Source organism: Phalacrocorax carbo, chromosome 7 (assembly GCF_963921805.1).
Source record: "Phalacrocorax carbo chromosome 7, bPhaCar2.1, whole genome shotgun sequence".
NCBI lineage: Eukaryota > Metazoa > Chordata > Aves > Suliformes > Phalacrocoracidae > Phalacrocorax > Phalacrocorax carbo.
The window spans coordinates 14,185,778-14,203,067 of NC_087519.1; the positions used below are offsets into that span (position 1 = coordinate 14,185,778).

Here is a 17,290-nt window from a genome sequence, read left to right on the forward strand (position 1 = left end):
TTTTGCTGGGTGGGCAGAAGAGTTGCAACTTCGTTTCTGACTTTTCTCCACTGCTGGCAGCATGGTTAGCTGCCTATAAATTAGCAAATATTGTAATATAAAGTGTCGGTTTGGTTACTGACTTTAGAGAAGCTGGGTAGGGAGCTCCTTAGATGTTGAAGTATGACTTATTAAAAAAATTAAGTTATGTGATTTAAAAGTGCAAAGGTCAATTGGATGCTCCTGTCCAGATGGCAGCAGAGCCTTAGAGCCCTATGCAATGTAACTTCTATCCTAGTAGTAACTACAAATAACCTCTGTTTAACCAGTAGAAATTAGTATTAATTGTTTTAACTTCTTCTGAGTCATCTTGTACTGAAAAGGCATACGAGGGGTCTAGGGAAACCACACCCTGTCTTGCGAGTTGTACTGAAACTTTGTTAGTGGAAGCATAAGGCTCTTCTGGTGCCTACAGGACTGGTGTTTTCATGCCTCTTTCTCTCTGCTAAGACTGCTGTACAAAAGTCTCATGGGGAAGAATTTAACATTTTAATTATTTTGCTTTATTTTGTTGTATTAGTTAGGGGAAAGTAGATTTTTACTGTCTCTGCCTATGTCTGCTAGGGGAGATGCAATAACAAGAGAGAAATCCTTTCTGGTGTCTACAGGGGTGATAGCAATGGTGAGTAGTTTGTAGATGTTTGTGGGGAGAACATTCAGATCCCCCGAGGCACTAAGACTGCGGAACATCTGAGCCAAAATGTCCCCTTTGGAGAAAGAAAGCCTGCCTCTGTCATTCTCGCCTTCTGCCTTCCAACCGTGTTTTTGTTTCTCTGCCATGAGGGACGTTTAAAGCCAGGATAGCTGAATTGGGCCCACACAACCACTTCCCCGCCTGTTGTTGTTGGACCCGCACACACTGACATCCGCAGGAATGGCACTTGCCTGGTGGCGACTGATGCTGGGCCTCCTTGTCCTCTTCCTCCCCGCAGCTGTCACAGGGCCTGTAACCTAGGCATGGAGACATGGCCCAGCTCTCCTCCCTGCATTCCCCCAGCTGCATAAAACCCATGTTTCCCCTGTTCTCTGCCTGTGGGGTTTGTTTTGGTGTGCTGTGTTGTAGCCAAGGGAAATGGTGAGGAAACCAAGGCCTAGGCCTTGCCAAGCAAGGCACTGTCAGGCAGGTTTCAAAAGCTTTAAGTCTGGGAAGCTGTCATGAGGCAGCTGAGATCAAACAGGAGAAAGCAGCAATCCTAACTGAGGCTTTGAGTACTAATGCAATACCAGAGGGCCACCATTACTGTCTGCAGGCCTCTAGTCCACTTTACCTTTGGCGACAGTGCATGGCCTCTGCACGCACCTCCACTAAGCCCGTTTCTTTGAAGCGTTTGACTCAACTGGACTTTGGGACTCGTGAACTCCTCCGGCTAACTGGCCGTACAACTACTGGGAGCCACCGTGTCCCATGAGGGCCGGCTCGACTGTGAGGTGACGGCTCAGCGGGAGCGTGTCCCACCGCGACCCCCAGGCCCACCCCGCTGCGGGAAAGGGGTCGGGTGCGCCTCTGCACTTGAGGCTGCCGGCCCGCCGACGGGACGGCCCTGGAGGGCAGGCAGGCGTCGGGGCCGCCCCTACCTCCCACACCGACACCCGGACAGCGCTCCGCCGACCGCTGCCGCCGCCTCCCCGGCCTTCCTTCTCTCCCGCCCCCCTTCCCTGAGGGCCGCCCCGGGCCCCGCCCCGCGGGGGCGGACCGCCGGCGGCCCCGCCCCTCCCTGCCCTCCGCGCCGGGTTACATGGCGGCGGTGGCTGCGGCAGCGGCGACTGCGGCGAGGCGGGAGGGCGCCGGGCGGGAGCCGGTGGTGGGGCCGTGGGGCCCGGCCGTGTGAGCAGCGCAGACGCCGATGAGCCTGGGAAGGCCCGTGAGTGCGGCGGGGCGGCGGCGGGGGGAAAGGGGGTTCTCAGGATGCCGCACGCGCGGGCCCGGCCGCGCCGCACAAAGGCGCTTTGTTCCCTCCCGCCGGACGGCGGCGGCGCCCCCCGGTGCGGCCCGCTCCGCTCCGCCCCGCCGGGGCCCGGCCCCTCCGCACTGCGGCGGCCCGGGGACAGCGGCGGCCCCGGCTGAGGGGGGCGAGCGGGCGCTGACAGGGCGGGCTGGGGGCGCTTCCCAACGGTTGCGGCCCGGGCGGGGCCCCGCCGGGCCCGGGGGTCGCGTCTCCCACCGACGCGGAGCCCGTGGGGCCGGGGCCGGCGGGCTGCGTCCGCGCCCTGAAGGGCGTTTGAAGGTAGGGCGCCTCCGCGCTGCGGCGGCCCCGCGGGGGCGCCGGGTCCGGTGGCTGCGGCGCGTTGAGAGGCGGTGCGGTGGGGCCGAGCTGGCCGCCCCCCGCTGCGGCTGGCGGCGTGGCGGGGGGTCCCCCTTAGCCTCGGCGGTCGCCGGTGCCCGGAGGTGGTGTGCGGGAGAGGCGGGACGCTGGCGGGGGAAGTTGGTCGGTTCCTGCGGGGCGCGGGAGGAAGGATGTCCTTCGCCGGGCCGGCGGCGGGCCCGGCCGGCGCGGAGGGAGCCCGGCCGCTCCGAAGTCTGCGGAAGTTTTGCTGCTGCATTCGGAGCCGGCGGGGCCTGACCGGCGGCTCCTCGGCGGGGTTCGGCGCCACTCGCCGCCGCCGTGCCGGGAGACGCGGGGACAGGTACCGCCCGCAGGCCGCCCCGCAGCCGTCGGTGGAAAAAGTGACTTAATGCTTTTCATAAGTAGCTTGAAACGCCCGATGATAATAGCTTGAAGAGAGGCTGCTCGAGTCTCAGAATTTGGGAGAACAGGTACCCTTGGCTAAGTAGGCGGAATGCAAGCGCTTGGCTCCTGCGTGAGGAGTGTCTCTTTCCCTGGCTAATTCAGTGCCATTTTGTATCGGCCCGGTAACGGTGAAGTTAATTGCGTCATGGAGAAAGAACCGGTGGTTGGCGTGTTGTCATATGGCCGGTGCAAATGCTGATAAAAGCGCTGTTGCCAACAAGCTTTAAAAATATATATATTAATATCTATATGTGTATGTGTGTATATAAAAATAATATTGTGATAGCGTGATGTGTTTATAAACCAGTCAAAAATTCTAGAAAGTGGTGGCTTAAAATAGAGGTAGATTTTAGCTTGGTAATCAGGTTCAGAAAAATGTGTGCTGTAAAGCTAAAAGGGGAACTTTGATTTCAACCTCTCGCTCTGGCTCAGTCCTTGCTTGTTCGGTTGTTCTCTTTAATTCAGTCTTGACTGGTTAACTGTTCAGTGGAACAGCAGACGGTAGCAGATCTGCTGAGGTGCAGAAGGCTGTGGTGGGGGAAGTTGATGGTAGGCTTCCTCAGTGGTGAGTTTTCATTGACCAAACCGTTTTTATTTATGATACCAAAAAATGCAGTGGGGTTTTTTGTGTGCTCTTACAGATCCTCCAGAAGACTTATAAACTAATAGTAACATTTGCTGACTGCCAGCACAGAGTTCCCTAAACAGCATGGGGAGCAAGTAGGAGGCTTTAGAAAAGCGGCAGTTTCGTGAGCTGGACGATGACTCACTCTGCCTACTGACTGCAACGTGGCTGATCTAAAAAAAATACTTCTGTGCCCTGTATTTTTATAGTCAAAGGGATAGTACTTAGCAGGTTGTATAATATGTCATTAGTCATTCTTGGTCTTTCTCTTGTGAGTAACGATTTGATCATCATGTGGTCTGCATAATCAAATTAACTGATACCCCTCTGTCTTATTTGCAGTTCTGAAAAAGTAAACGTCTCATACCTGATGGTGTTTCAGTGTACATCCTGTTTCCTGAAAACTGTGATAAATCTATGTGCAGAAGTTGAGTGCGAATTGAAGGGGCTGCTTGCATAATGCATGAAGCTGGTTGTGCGTGGTGATGTCTGCCAGCACTAGAAATAGTTTCAAAGACAACAGCCTTTCTGTGGGTCACTTCTGTTGCCCTCTCCTGAGAACTGATCTGTTTTAAAAGCATAGTTGTAAACCACTTAGGAAACTAGTGTCTTTGTGTTTGCCTCCTTCAACTTTGTGGGACGAAGGAATAAAAGTACCACTTTAAAAAATGGCTGTTTTGGAAAGGTGACAGTTTGCCTAAATGAAAACATCAGTGCCTGTATGAATAGCCTATTTGGCACAAACTGGGGTGATAAATACCCCTTTTTATACTGTAGTCCATCATGTGTTGTAAGTGGTTAGAGCATGTTGCACACAACTAGACAAATTTGTAATTTTTGTTTATTTAGTATGTATTTTCAAGACAGAGGGTTGGACTGATGGTTATGGCTTTCATTGAAACTGGAAATGTATAAACTTAACAGGTGTTGCTGTCATTCTTCATAAGTATTAATGTTTTAAAAAACCCATCCCATTATTTTCCAAAGTTAAATGACTATAAAATGCAAAGAAGAAAATCTGTACTCTGAACTCATTGTGTCTTGAGAAAAGCCTTGATTTCTCCTAGTGGATTACCATTTAAGTAATTATCACCTTAGGCTGAAAGTAAGTTTGGGCTTAACTTTTTATTTTCTATCCTTCCTATCTGCTTCTGGTCCACAGGACTATTTGTCTTAAATGTCTGATTACCATTAATTTGTGGATGGGGAAACTAGTTTAGCTGCTTCCCTGGCCCCCAGAGCATCACTCAAGGCAGGGGCCATGGTCCTGGCAGAGGGGCCAGCTATGGAGTGATGGCAGTGAAGGGGCTGTAGCACATGAGCTAAGGGCTGTGCTAGGTGAGAGATCGAACTGGCATAGTGACAGAAGTGCATGTTTAATGTGAGAGCGCTTAATGTGTGGGGTTAGTTTAGAAGTGTATTTTGTTTTTTAGCCAAGGATATCTGAACCTGCAACAGCATTTCTTCTGTTACGTTTCCGAAGTAGAATTTGCAGTGGCAGTAGATGAAAGATCACTCTCATTTACTGAACCTTAATTTAATTTGTTTTAATAGTGGGGGTGTTTTTGCTACGACAATCTCTAATTGTCCTCACAGTACCCATGTGAGGTACTGTATCTGTTTGGTAGATAGGCTGCCTCCTGGTCTGCTTGCTAGGGCTAGATCCTGTTTTGAATGATGGCTGGGCCCTGCTTTTTGTGGGTTTGGGATTAAGTCATCTGCTCATAGTTACCTAGGGAGTCTGTAGCAGTGTCAGGTCAAACTGAAGGTTGTGACGGGTTGCTTATGTTGTCGACATTTGTTTTCTTATGTAAATCACTCTGACTCTGAAAATCATTATGTACCTTCTGAAAATGTTGCAATTAGTGGTCACCTAGTGGAAGGATGTAGTATAAACTGATGATTAAAAGTGCATCATTTCAGGGATGCAGAATGAAAATCTTAAGACTCCCACTTCAGTAAGCAAGTGGGCCATAACTCCCTTTCTACTGCTGTCATGTTGTAGTACTGCTGCTGCCTTCTTTTAGTCGTGGTGGTAAGGGGTAGGATTCAAGTTACAGTGAAGAGATCAGCAGATCTTGCTCCTTGCTACTGATGAGCATCTTTCTGTATCTGATCCCGTGCTGTTTAATGACTAGCTAAAAGAGAGGTTCCAGATGTGTCACCCAGCTGGTGCAAACAGATTCTGTATGGCTGCATGTTGAAGACATCAGCAATGTGAAACAATAGGCCTAATTATGGGGAAGAAGACAACTAGTTTTAGATGGTCCCAATGATATAAAATACAGCTTGTTGCATGGTATTTGAACAGAAGTGTTGGACCTTGAGTTAACATGAAAATTGAAGTGTGACTGTAAGCTACAAAAATGAATTTCCATAACAATTTTTTGAGGGGGAGGGTGGGGAATGAAAGGGCAATGGTCTGGAGTGATGTAAACTTTTTTACAGGCAGCAGCTCAGAACGAGTGAGACTGAAAATGCTGCATGTGAATGAGAAAATACTTTTAGGTTTAAAAAGAGTTAAAAATAAAGAGGCTAGACTTCTAGTTTTTATAATTGTGAGCAAAGAGTTGGGATTGTCACTGATGCTATCCTAATTAACTCTAGGATGAAACTTATATTTGTTCTTCAGTTAATGAGTATGATAAGAAGGGGCCTCACACTGATAATATGGATATAAATTCAAGTTAGTTTTGGGAAAAGTAACAGTGTTACCTCATTATGTTTGTAACTAAGGTTGTAATAACCCTTGTAAAACACTGTCTAAAATTAGCACTCTTGGCAATATGCGAAGAAAGGAATCTCAAGGCAATAGTTATATGTGCTGAGTAAAGGAAGCTCTGAGGATCATCCTATTGGCAACATACTATACCACATCAGTGGAGGGCAGCTCAACACTTTTCAGTGTAGAAGTACTACGTTCGGTGACCTTTATTTAAAAATAAAAACCCAGCAGGGGATAGCATGTGTTTCCTTCTTTCCTGTGTTTGTCACATGGCTGTACAAATACCATGAGGCAGGTGGTGTGTGGCAGGAGGGAGCAAGCCAGGGCACTGGGGTTGTGCATAACAGTCTTCTTTCTGTTTGCCATTGTGCCTTTCTGTGTTGTTTTTTGGTTTGGGTTGGTTTTGGTTGTGTTTTTTTTTTTCTGCATGCAGTTCTGATTAGTTCAGTGAATTGAGACCATTATTTAGAATATGTTAGTAATTTGTCAGCTGCTCTTGCTGCCCTGTTAGGAGACTTGTTTTGCCTGGTCCCAGTTGTCCCACTGAAGTGCTAGCACAGTGTGTAAGGGAAAACACTCATAAAATTAATTCTCAAGTGTTGGGATAGTTTGGAGAACTTTACGTTTGTTTAGAGTGCTGGGTGAAGAGCTGAAGTGTGTTAATCAAAGAGAAGACATTTAGTGGTTCAATGTGACCTATAGCTGTTGGGCAAGAACATACAAGTAACTAGTAATGGATTGCCCAAACCTTACCACACTGCGTAAGGTATACCTTTGACTCTTCTCTTTGTGGTGTCTTTGAGCTTTTAGAAGAAATGAGGATGTGGTGCAAAAATGCAACATATGGCCTTTAGGACTGCACTCTGCTGCAGACAGGAAAACTTACTGAGAAAATTACCACTTTTGTTTTCAAAAATAGTAGTTGCATTCATTAGACTATTAAAAAATAAATTATGTCTGAAAGTGCCCATATGTTAGGGGAAATGGTTATAGACTATATCAATTACTGTATTAAAGGTACTCACTGTTAGTTTTTCTCTGTAATCTAGATTGGATATGTGTAGAAGTAATTATATTTGTCTAATATGTAGGAATTACCCCTGTGATTCCTGTAACAATGACTCTAGAGAGGCAAAACTATGATTTGAGATGTTAGCAAACTTTACCCAAAATCACAAGGATTTAAGGTTTTTAAGTGGCACTGGATGGGTGTAGTACATTCTGGGAAGTCAGCAAATACTGGGAGGGTACAAACCTTACCCTTTTACCATGAACAGTACCCGGTTATCTCTTATTATGGTGAAATAGTTAAAACCCTGACTTTGTCTTTGAGTAAAAGTTTAGTGGAAATAATTATTCAAAAATTTAGTGACTGAGGTGAAGGATATTATTGTTACTAACTAGTCTCTTAACAGCTGTTTTGCAGAATTACCAAGCTTTTTGTGGTATTCCCTTCTTTATTAAGAATCAGTAGGATTTTTCATTGTGTGCTTTATTCTCAATAGATTTTATTTAAAACTCTCACAATATATGTTTAGAAAGGGTGGAGGAAAACTGACAATTGTCACCAACCACAAGTATGAAAAGTATATGTAATTTCTAGTTACTTTAGCTTTTGTGATTTCTTATTTTGTAACTGGACACTAAATAAGTTGTATATTAAGGACAACTTAAGGAATTGGGGGAGAAGGAAGACTTCTGTGTGTGCTGGAATACTGATGTATTTTTCTCTCCTTTTCAGGTTGTCACGGAGTAAAATGGATGGTAGCTTTGATTGTGATTGTGGTGAGCTGGAGCCACCTGATCATTAACAGAAGGCATCTTTTGTAAATCAAGAGCTGCCAGTTTCCCATTTAACTAGACTGTAAACAAAGGAGAGAAAAAAGAGGAAGAAGGAAAAAAAAAAATAGTGCTTACCAGCACCATAGAATGACGCTGCTCAGGACCAGTCCAACACTGAATGTATCTGCACTGTGAGGAGGAGGATGTTAATAGAAGCCTATTATGTGCATATTTATTCACATTTTTGTTAAATGTTAACCAGTTAAGCACAGTAGAGCTGAGTGCATAGTATGTCATTTCATTCCATTTGAGTTTCTTGTGTTTTCTTTAACGTCTGCAGAAATGCTGCACCTCTCTTGAACTATGAATGCTGCAATCTTTCTATCTTATGCTCGGTTTGAGTTCTAGAGATTACAGGCTCTAAATTCAAGGGGACACAACAGGCCTGGTTGGCTCACAATGAAATGAGAGTGTCAAGAAACCATCTTGCAGTCAAAGCCGAGTGTTTCTTCTCCCTTTCTGTAAGACCTTTCCTTCAGATACCAGTGGAAGTGTCTCCGTGTGTTTACAGAAGTTTAGTAGTTTAAGGAAAAAGAAACTTAAAGAATTCAAAAATGGCAGAAAAATTTGAAAGTCTCATGAACATTCATGGTTTTGATCTGGGCTCTCGGTATATGGACTTAAAACCACTGGGCTGTGGTGGAAATGGCTTAGTTTTTTCTGCTGTCGATAATGACTGTGACAAAAGAGTGGCTGTCAAGAAAATTGTCCTTACAGATCCCCAGAGTGTTAAACATGCTCTACGTGAGATCAAAATTATTAGAAGACTTGACCACGATAACATTGTCAAAGTATTTGAAATTCTTGGTCCTAGTGGCAGCCAGTTAACAGATGACGTGGGCTCCCTTACAGAATTGAACTGTGTTTACATTGTCCAGGAATACATGGAGACAGATCTGGCTAATCTGCTAGAACAAGGCCCTATACTGGAAGATCATGCCAGACTTTTCATGTACCAGCTGCTACGTGGGCTCAAGTATATTCACTCTGCAAATGTTCTGCATAGAGATCTCAAACCAGCTAATCTTTTCATTAATACTGAAGACTTGGTGCTGAAGATTGGAGACTTTGGTCTTGCACGGATCATGGATCCCCATTATTCCCACAAGGTATGTGAAGAATGAGAATATTTAAGCGTTATGCTCACAACCTTGCTTTCTTAAAATAGCATTTTTCTCCCTTTTGCAGAGGTAGATAGCCTGTGGAAGGCCTCGTTAGCAGGTGGGACATCATGTTACGGATCATACAGTAGAACTGGAATGCTTGCAAACAGAGTAAAACAGATCTCTGGGTGACATGTTTTGTCTCAGATAGGACTACTGCAAGCATAAAATTAAACTTTCTTTTTTACTAGATGTGTTCAGAAAAGCAGGGGGTTTTTAACAGTGAATACAGAACCTGAGATAAAGAGCAGCATTTAAAGGCATAACTATAGAAGCCTTAGATAAGTTTATAAGTGGTGCATTCATAGTGTGCAAGTGTGGCTACTTCCTGGGATTGATCCAGAGATATTGTTATCCTGGTTTAGATGATGTTTCATCAGACAGTTCGTTATTATCTCTGCATTTATTTGATACCTGGTAATAAGGAAGTTTTGCTGCAGTACCTCATTTGATTACTAAATGCTGTCATACCTCTATATTCTTGTTGTTCACTCATAAAGATATTGCTGTTCCATTTTAAAATGTAGAAAGGCTTATAAGGGGCACATGATACTATCCTTAGGACCTTGAGACCAAAAAAGTCTTGTAGCAATGCATGAAAAAACTAAGAAGCAAGTAATTTTAAAAAGTACATCTTAAAAATCTTAAGTAGGCTTTTTTCTTTTTAATTAATTTCATTAGGGCCATCTTTCTGAAGGATTGGTTACTAAATGGTACAGATCGCCCCGTCTTTTGCTTTCTCCTAACAACTACACTAAAGCCATTGACATGTGGGCTGCAGGTTGCATCTTTGCTGAAATGCTGACTGGGAAAACCCTCTTTGCAGGTGGGTGGAATAAAAATGTGTGTGTATATTCCTAAAAGAAGCAGTACTGCTTAATTATGTTCCTAAATAAAGGTTAATTCCCATGGCTATTATCAATAGTCACTGACTATCAGGATGTACTATGTTGTTATGTGGTTATATAAGCAAACTATAAATGGATGTATTTGAAAAGCAGGTGTTTCAATTTTGTTACTCATACTGGTGTGTATTTAGATAAATATCACAATTTAATTTGGTACTCACATACATGGTAGGTCTGTAATTTGGTTAAGCTAAATTTATTGGGTGCCCAAGAAATGTTCTAAATACACGTATTAGTGAATTTAGGTACCCAGGGAGTATTTAAGGATTATGAATGCCCTGAGTATCTTATTCATAAAGGTTTTTTTAATATAGTCAACCTAATCCCTTCTTGCTCCTTTGTATCTTAAATTATGGAAGTGCAGCCCTTCTTCCCCCTTTCCCAACTTTTTTGTCATCCAAAGACTCTTTTGACCTGACCTTTGTTTCAGTGCTATAGGGATGTTTAAAGTTTAGTGTGGCCTACCAAGGAAATGTGTAACCTCCAAGTCTTTCTGGTAAGATAGGAAGCAGTACTCTGGTCTTGTTGGGTGTATCTACGTTAGCGCTTTGGTTAGGATCAGGAGCAAATTCTTGAAGCAAATCACTTCATGGGCAACCTGTACCTTATTGCTGCTTTAGCTCAGTGCACAAACTGGAGCCTTTTTAGTTAAACTGCCATTTGTATTGTAGATCACCCAATGTACTCCACCTGCTGATAGGCATTTAGTCCATGGGAGCAGATGAGCTAGTCTAAAGTAAACCCCTGAAATACTTATTTTGTGTGCAGCCTGGGGCCTCAGCAGCTGTCTTACTCAAGCTCGCTGTTGGATTTGCTCCTATTGGTCTAAATCACAGATAAAACCTCTAAGAACTGAGCTTGCATTTCAAAGTTCATGTTCCTTTAGGTACATGTGGACTAAAAGCACACCTCTGCAGTAATTCTTAGCTATGTATGTCAAGGTAATGAAAACGAGAGCTTTTTCCCATTAAGTACTATTAATGCAGTACTGTCACCTTGAAATAGTTATTTTATAGAAATCAGTGATTAATAAGCAAAGAGGCTTTCTTAACTTGCAGTGAGTTGCTAACTCTCTGATTTACTATCTATTGGAGTAACGTCCCCAGTGTATTAAATGCTCAGCTGATAAGAGATCTATTAGGTTTCCATTGCACCAAGTGCTTCTACTGGAAAATCATGAAATTGTGGGAGAATCTATGGGTATCAGCATTCAGCATAGATTGATTGCAGTGGGTAGCATTTTGGCTTTTTTTTTTTGAGTAGCATTGATATTTGCCAAAAGTTTTTATTGGTCTAAAATCTGTGTAGTGAGTTAGATTTTTTTTAAAAAAAAACTCAGTAACCAAAATCCTAAGCTTATAGGCTTTTTTGTGTCCTAACTGCATTGTGTAGATACCTAGAAAAATATCTCTAGATGTGGATGTGTCCCTCTGATAATTCAGCACTGCCATAGTTTTCTGATCTAAAGAGTAGACTTCTTAACATCATGCATTTGGAAAGTAAAGTGGTTGGAGATATGACAGCTAGGCTGTCCTGAGACTCTGAGTGAAATCCTTTTGCAAAGGTGTTTGGAGGGCTTGATTTGGTGAATTCGTAACTTCTTGTCTACATCTGAACCACCCCTTAGGAGTCCTGCTATCTGGAATGGGAAGGGAGAATGCAGATTAAAATTGCAGAATACCTGGGATGAGGGAGGGAAGGGAAGTTGAGGCAGAGGAATCCGGTAGTGGTTCCAAACAACTTCTGTAATTCGTTCTTCTAAAGAAATGTTTTTAAATTCTTATTTCATTTATAGTGGAAAGAAAGCTGATTAATTTTAGGATGGATAGGACATGAATTAATGATACAGCAAAATCTGTTTTCCAGTAAATTGCAGACAGTATAATGGCTGATAGATTATATTAAGTAATTTGTAATAGTCTGAAGTAGGAGGACAAAACAGCTTTTTCAGTCCAGCAAATAAGTTAACTTGAGGCAGGAATGATTCAGTTGGGGAGCGCAGGTCTGGGTCAAATTTTCTGTAGTGACTTTGCCTCAGCTTTTCTTTAAGTCGTTTGGCAGATGTGTGGTAGGGTGTCCAGTGCAGACTGTCATGCAAACTGATAACATACAGATTTTGAGATAGTACAATCTATTTCTGGCCCCACTTATTTTTCTATTTAATGCCACATGCATCAGTTATTGCTGATGGTTGCCCAGAGCTGTTTGGTGAAACACTGGCATGCAAATAATCCTACATAGTTTTATCTGTTAGTTGAATCTCTAGGGTGCTACATGCTTCTTGGAGCTGAACAATAAAGTGAGGTAGACAAGCTATATTCTGGGTACTCCAGCTTTAACACTGGTACTGAATATAGATGCTGTTTGTTATTCAAAATTCACCTGCTGTATGTAGTCCCAGGGAAACTTCAGGTAGTGCTAAGAGTGTATTATGATTGAAATTATAGTACAGCACTTCTTTTTATTTTCCTAAACAAGATTACACTGTTTAACTGGCAGGTGATTTTTATCTTGCACCTGACAGTAATACAGGGTTTCAGAGTAAAATATACAAATGGTTGTGGCCTGTAAGATCTCTTGCCGAGCTAAACCACTACTGTTTTTATTAATAAAGGACATATAACTCAAAGTGAGGTCAAATATTTACTTCATTAGATGGATCAGTCAAAAGGGGAGGATTGCAGTATACAGTATATAACAAAAAGATAGTCTTGCTGTAGAGTACCTCATCTATGGTGAAAACATCCTTGCAAAAGCTTAAGGTTAGGTTGCTTTATCTTTCTGTAGCAGCTCTGTAATTCTTCATACGCTACAGCATTTTTGAGAGCTCTTCAGATTTATTATCATTCAAACTTGGAAGTTCAGCCTTGCCTCTGTTGTAGGAGATAATAGTCTACTGAAAATAGCTGCTCAGAGCAGAAAATTTTAACATGCCTTTCACATACAGGGATCAGAAGTGTGTGAAGTTAAAACGGCAGCTTGTATTTTCTCTTGGTGTTTAGGTGCGCATGAACTTGAACAGATGCAGTTGATTCTAGAATCAATTCCTGTTGTACATGAGGAGGACCGTCAGGAGCTTCTCAATGTAATTCCAGTTTACATTAGAAATGATATGACTGAGCCACACAAACCTTTAACTCAGTTGCTTCCAGGCATCAGTCCTGAAGGTAAGTAATTCAGAAAAAAATACTTCCTGTATTGCAAAATCTTAAAATAGTGAACAACTTTAAGTGCGCATGTGTGATTGTTAAAAGCAAGTTTCAGTTAGAAGAGTCTGTGCGTTCTCTGAAGGAGGATTGTCTTCTGCTGTAATACAAAAAATGTTGCTTACATGACAGCTACTTGCTAGTCTATGGAGAAGAACTGTGAATTTGTGCTGCACTTGTTTGTACTGGGAGACCGAACTATTCTATTTTGAGACACAGGCCTTCTAAATATAAGGGAATATTGGAGTGGAGTCAGTATAAAACAACTGTATTTCAAGTCTGTCTTTTAAAAGAAAGTCCCCAAACCAAACTAACAGCACTGTTTCCTGATAGCTGTTGGTGGATACTGATCCAGCGTGAAGCATTCTGTCTCTTAGTATTTTTTCCTGCTTTAAGCTGAATTATTGTTGATCTTAGAGATGACCTCTACTCTTCTACCTTTCCTATGGCTACAGAATGCATGTTTGGCAGTATAGTGTCAGTAGCTGATACTTCACAGGTAGCTACTTTTAAGCAAATGTATACCTCTAGAGCAAACCACTGTACCTTAATCTTAAGTTCTAGATGTCTGAAGTGTCATTTTTCTACCACTTTAATTATAACTTTTCTCTGCAGCACTGGACTTTCTGGAGCAAATTTTGACGTTTAGTCCCATGGATCGATTGACAGCAGAAGAAGCTTTGTCCCATCCTTATATGAGCATTTATTCCTTTCCAACGGATGAGCCTATTTCAAGTCATCCTTTTCACATTGAAGATGAGGTTGATGATATTCTGCTGATGGATGAAAGTCACAGCCATATTTATAATTGGGAAAGGTACATTTATCACTTACTGTGACATGTAACATAACTGATTGGTTGTGTACTTGAAGTACTGTTGCTTCATGGGCATCATTTGCTATCCTGTTTGTTTCTTAAATTGACCTGAGAATAAACTTCTCCCTTATAGGCAGTGCATTGTCATTGGGTTGATAATTCATTAGACTGACTTGGATATGTTGATGCATTCTAGAGGTGCACTCAGGACTCCAGAACCTAAAGTTAACATCTCCATTACTTTTCCCAAGTATTTCTCAAAAAAAACCTTTAAATTAAGAGAGTTTTAAGTATGATTGTGTTGTCCAATGCTTAGCTCATATAAGTAGAAATTTACAGTAGTCATTCAAAATCACTTAAATGCACTTTAAAGGAGTTCTTTTAAATGGAGTGAGCTGTTGTACATAATTCTGGATTTAAATCTTTCAGATGTGCATATGAGGATTACTTTATGCCAGATTAAATAAAAACCTGGAAGAGGTACCCAATGGGATTGAGGAAAAGCTTTATCTGTGTTGAATTGTCATTGTCCTGTAAGGGAATTTCTAAACTTTTCTAGCTCCCAAGACAGAGATAGTTGACTTTTTTCCGCTGCTAACGCTTAGGAAATTGTTTTACAGATACCATGAAAGTCAGTTTTCAGACCATGACTGGCCTATTCATAATAACTACGAAGCTGATGAAGTTCAGCGTGATCCAAGGGCTCTTTCTGATGTTACTGATGAGGAAGAAGTGCAAGTAGATCCTCGCAAATATTTGGATGGAGATCGTGAGAAGTATCTGGAGGATCCTGCCTTTGACACCCACTTCTCTACCGAGCCTTGCTGGCAGTATTCAGATCACCATGAAAACAAGTATTGTGATCTGGAATGCAGTCACACTTGTAATTACAAAATGAGGTCGTCTTCATACCTAGATAATTTAGTTTGGCGAGACAGTGAAGTTAATCATTACTATGAGCCCAAGCTTATTATAGATCTTTCAAACTGGAAGGAACAGAGCAAAGAAAAGTCTGATAAGAAAGGCAAGTCTAAATGTGAAAAGAATGGGTTGGTGAAAGCTCAGATAGCACTTGAGGAAGCATCACAGCAACTTGTTGAAAAAGAAAGGGAGAAGAATCAAGGATTTGACTTTGATTCATTTATAGCAGAAACCATTCAGCTTAGTTTACAACACGAGTCTACTGATGTTGATAAATTAAATGACTTGAATAGCTCAGTGTCTCAAATAGAGTTGAAAGGATTAATATCAAAGTCAGTAAGCAGAGAGAAGCAGGAGAAAGGAATGGCTAATTTGGCACAGTTAGAAGCTCTGTACCAAACTTCTTGGGACAGTGAGTTTGTAAGTAATGGGGAGGAGTGCTTTCTCATAGACCAGTTTTGTTGTGAGGTAAGGAAAGATGAACAAGTTGAAAAGGAAAATACTTACACCAGTTATTTGGACAAATTTTTTAGTAAGAAGGAGGATGCTGAAATGCTAGAAACTGAGCCAGTAGAAGAAGGGAAGCTTGGGGAGAAGGAGAGAGAAGAGAGCTTTCTCAGTAACAGTGGAGAACTCCTCTTCAACAAGCAGCTTGAGGCTATAGGTATTCCTCAGTTTCACAGCCCTGTTGGTTCACCGCTGAAATCAATACAGGCCACATTAACGCCTTCTGCTATGAAATCATCTCCCCAAATTCCCCACAAAACATACAGCAGCATTCTGAAACATCTAAATTAAAACACTCAGCAGACATTTCTTTTATATTCATGAGATATGTTTGTCTTTTTTTATTACTAGTGTAAGTAATTTTTTACTTGAATCAGATGGTGTAATTTTGGTATGGATTTCAGTAGTTTTCTGTTTACCATTGTTTTTACAATCCAGAATTACTTTCTATATGTTAGTTACTTTTGTTTTTAAACTGGCATGTCGTTTGCACACAAAATTAAAGAATAGAGCAAAATAATGCAAAATGCAGGAGGTAACAAAAAAATGCACTAAACCGAGAAAAAAACCCAACATTCTCTCAGTAAAACAGTGTCCATGTTTTGCAGAAAAAGAACCTTGCCTTGAAATTTACACAGTGAGACTGTACATAATTGCATGAAAATATCTATTTTTCCCAAAACATTTTTTTCATTCATGCGTATCTTGGAGTTTTTCATACTGTACACATTTCTTAGACACATGATACCAGCAGCAACTGAAATGAATGCAGAATTTGGTACGCATGTGTTATCTACCTCAAGGTAACAGCAGTATGTGGCAAAACATTAACCACCCATAGTGCTTCTCATTATGCACTTCTATTTAGCCAGCATTATTGTAGTAGTTATTCTTATTGAAAATCATTCAATATTTATAAATGTTCTGATATGCATTCTTTATAGTGAAGTGTTAATATGCAGCACTTTTATTTATTTTAGCAAATAAGTATATTTCTGTAATTATAGAAAGTCAACTTAATTTTTGAGTTACTTTTCAGATAAAAGTTTTTGTTTAGCACTATGGTTTTATTGCCTACATAGCTGGATATATATTAACATCAGCTTATTCTGAGGCTATCCAATACATTTTTATTTTTATTTTTTAGTTTTCATTTCAAGTAAAGCACTCACTGTGTATAGGAATTTGGAATTGGAGGTGCTTGATCTCTACAAAAGAAATTAGGAATTGCTTTATTATCAAATGCTCCTAGAAGTCTTAATTGTGTTCATTTTTTAAAAAAATTTTGTAATGTTAGTTGTGTGCATGGAAATAATTAAGGTACAACATTACTGTAGGTTCAAGTTCTATATGGTGAGACATTTTGTTTTTACTGTATGTTTTTACTGAATGATTCCTGTCCCACTCCCAACCCCCCTCAAAAGCAAGCATGAATAAAACTAGGTTTAAATATAGCATGTAGCATCTCGGTCTTCTGAAAATTTGTTTTACCTTCTGATTTTTTTTTTAAATACTGGATGTATCATTGGCTCCCCAGTTTAAAATGAAAAACAAATAAAAACATGGCCAGCAAAAATTACTGTTGTCTTTTTATGCTTTGTATGATGAAAGATAAAGAGGCTCTACTGTAATGCAGCTGGTGGTATTGTGAAGGCAGGCCTGCTTGCCTGTGCTCCCTAATACAAGGTGCTCAAGGAAGCATGAGAAATTGTCTTGCAGCCTACCCTGGAAGTGCCGCTGCTGCGATGCAGCAACCTGGAAGGAGACTTCAGAAGTACACTCCTGTCCCAGTGCCTATGCCCTGTATT

General features: G+C 41.8%; 1 protein-coding gene across 3 annotated transcripts in view; it reads left to right on the plus strand.

Annotated features, from left to right (window-relative positions):
- Positions 1-17,058, plus strand: part of MAPK6 (mitogen-activated protein kinase 6) — a 30,756-nt gene extending 13,698 nt beyond the window's left edge. Inside the window, exons 1-6 of one of the 3 annotated variants that reach the window (XM_064456416.1) lie at positions 1,743-1,901; positions 7,860-9,069; positions 9,805-9,949; positions 13,034-13,198; positions 13,853-14,054; positions 14,675-17,058. In XM_064456416.1, the coding sequence (XP_064312486.1) occupies positions 8,515-9,069; positions 9,805-9,949; positions 13,034-13,198; positions 13,853-14,054; positions 14,675-15,773 (2,166 nt within the window). In that variant the 5' untranslated portion in view covers positions 1,743-1,901; positions 7,860-8,514 and the 3' untranslated portion in view covers positions 15,774-17,058. Of the gene's footprint in view, positions 1-1,742; positions 1,902-2,111; positions 2,265-7,859; positions 9,070-9,804; positions 9,950-13,033; positions 13,199-13,852; positions 14,055-14,674 lie in introns of those variants that run through there. The other 2 variants (XM_064456417.1, XM_064456418.1) reach the window with 2 other exon arrangements.
- The last annotated feature ends 232 nt before the right edge of the window (positions 17,059-17,290 follow it).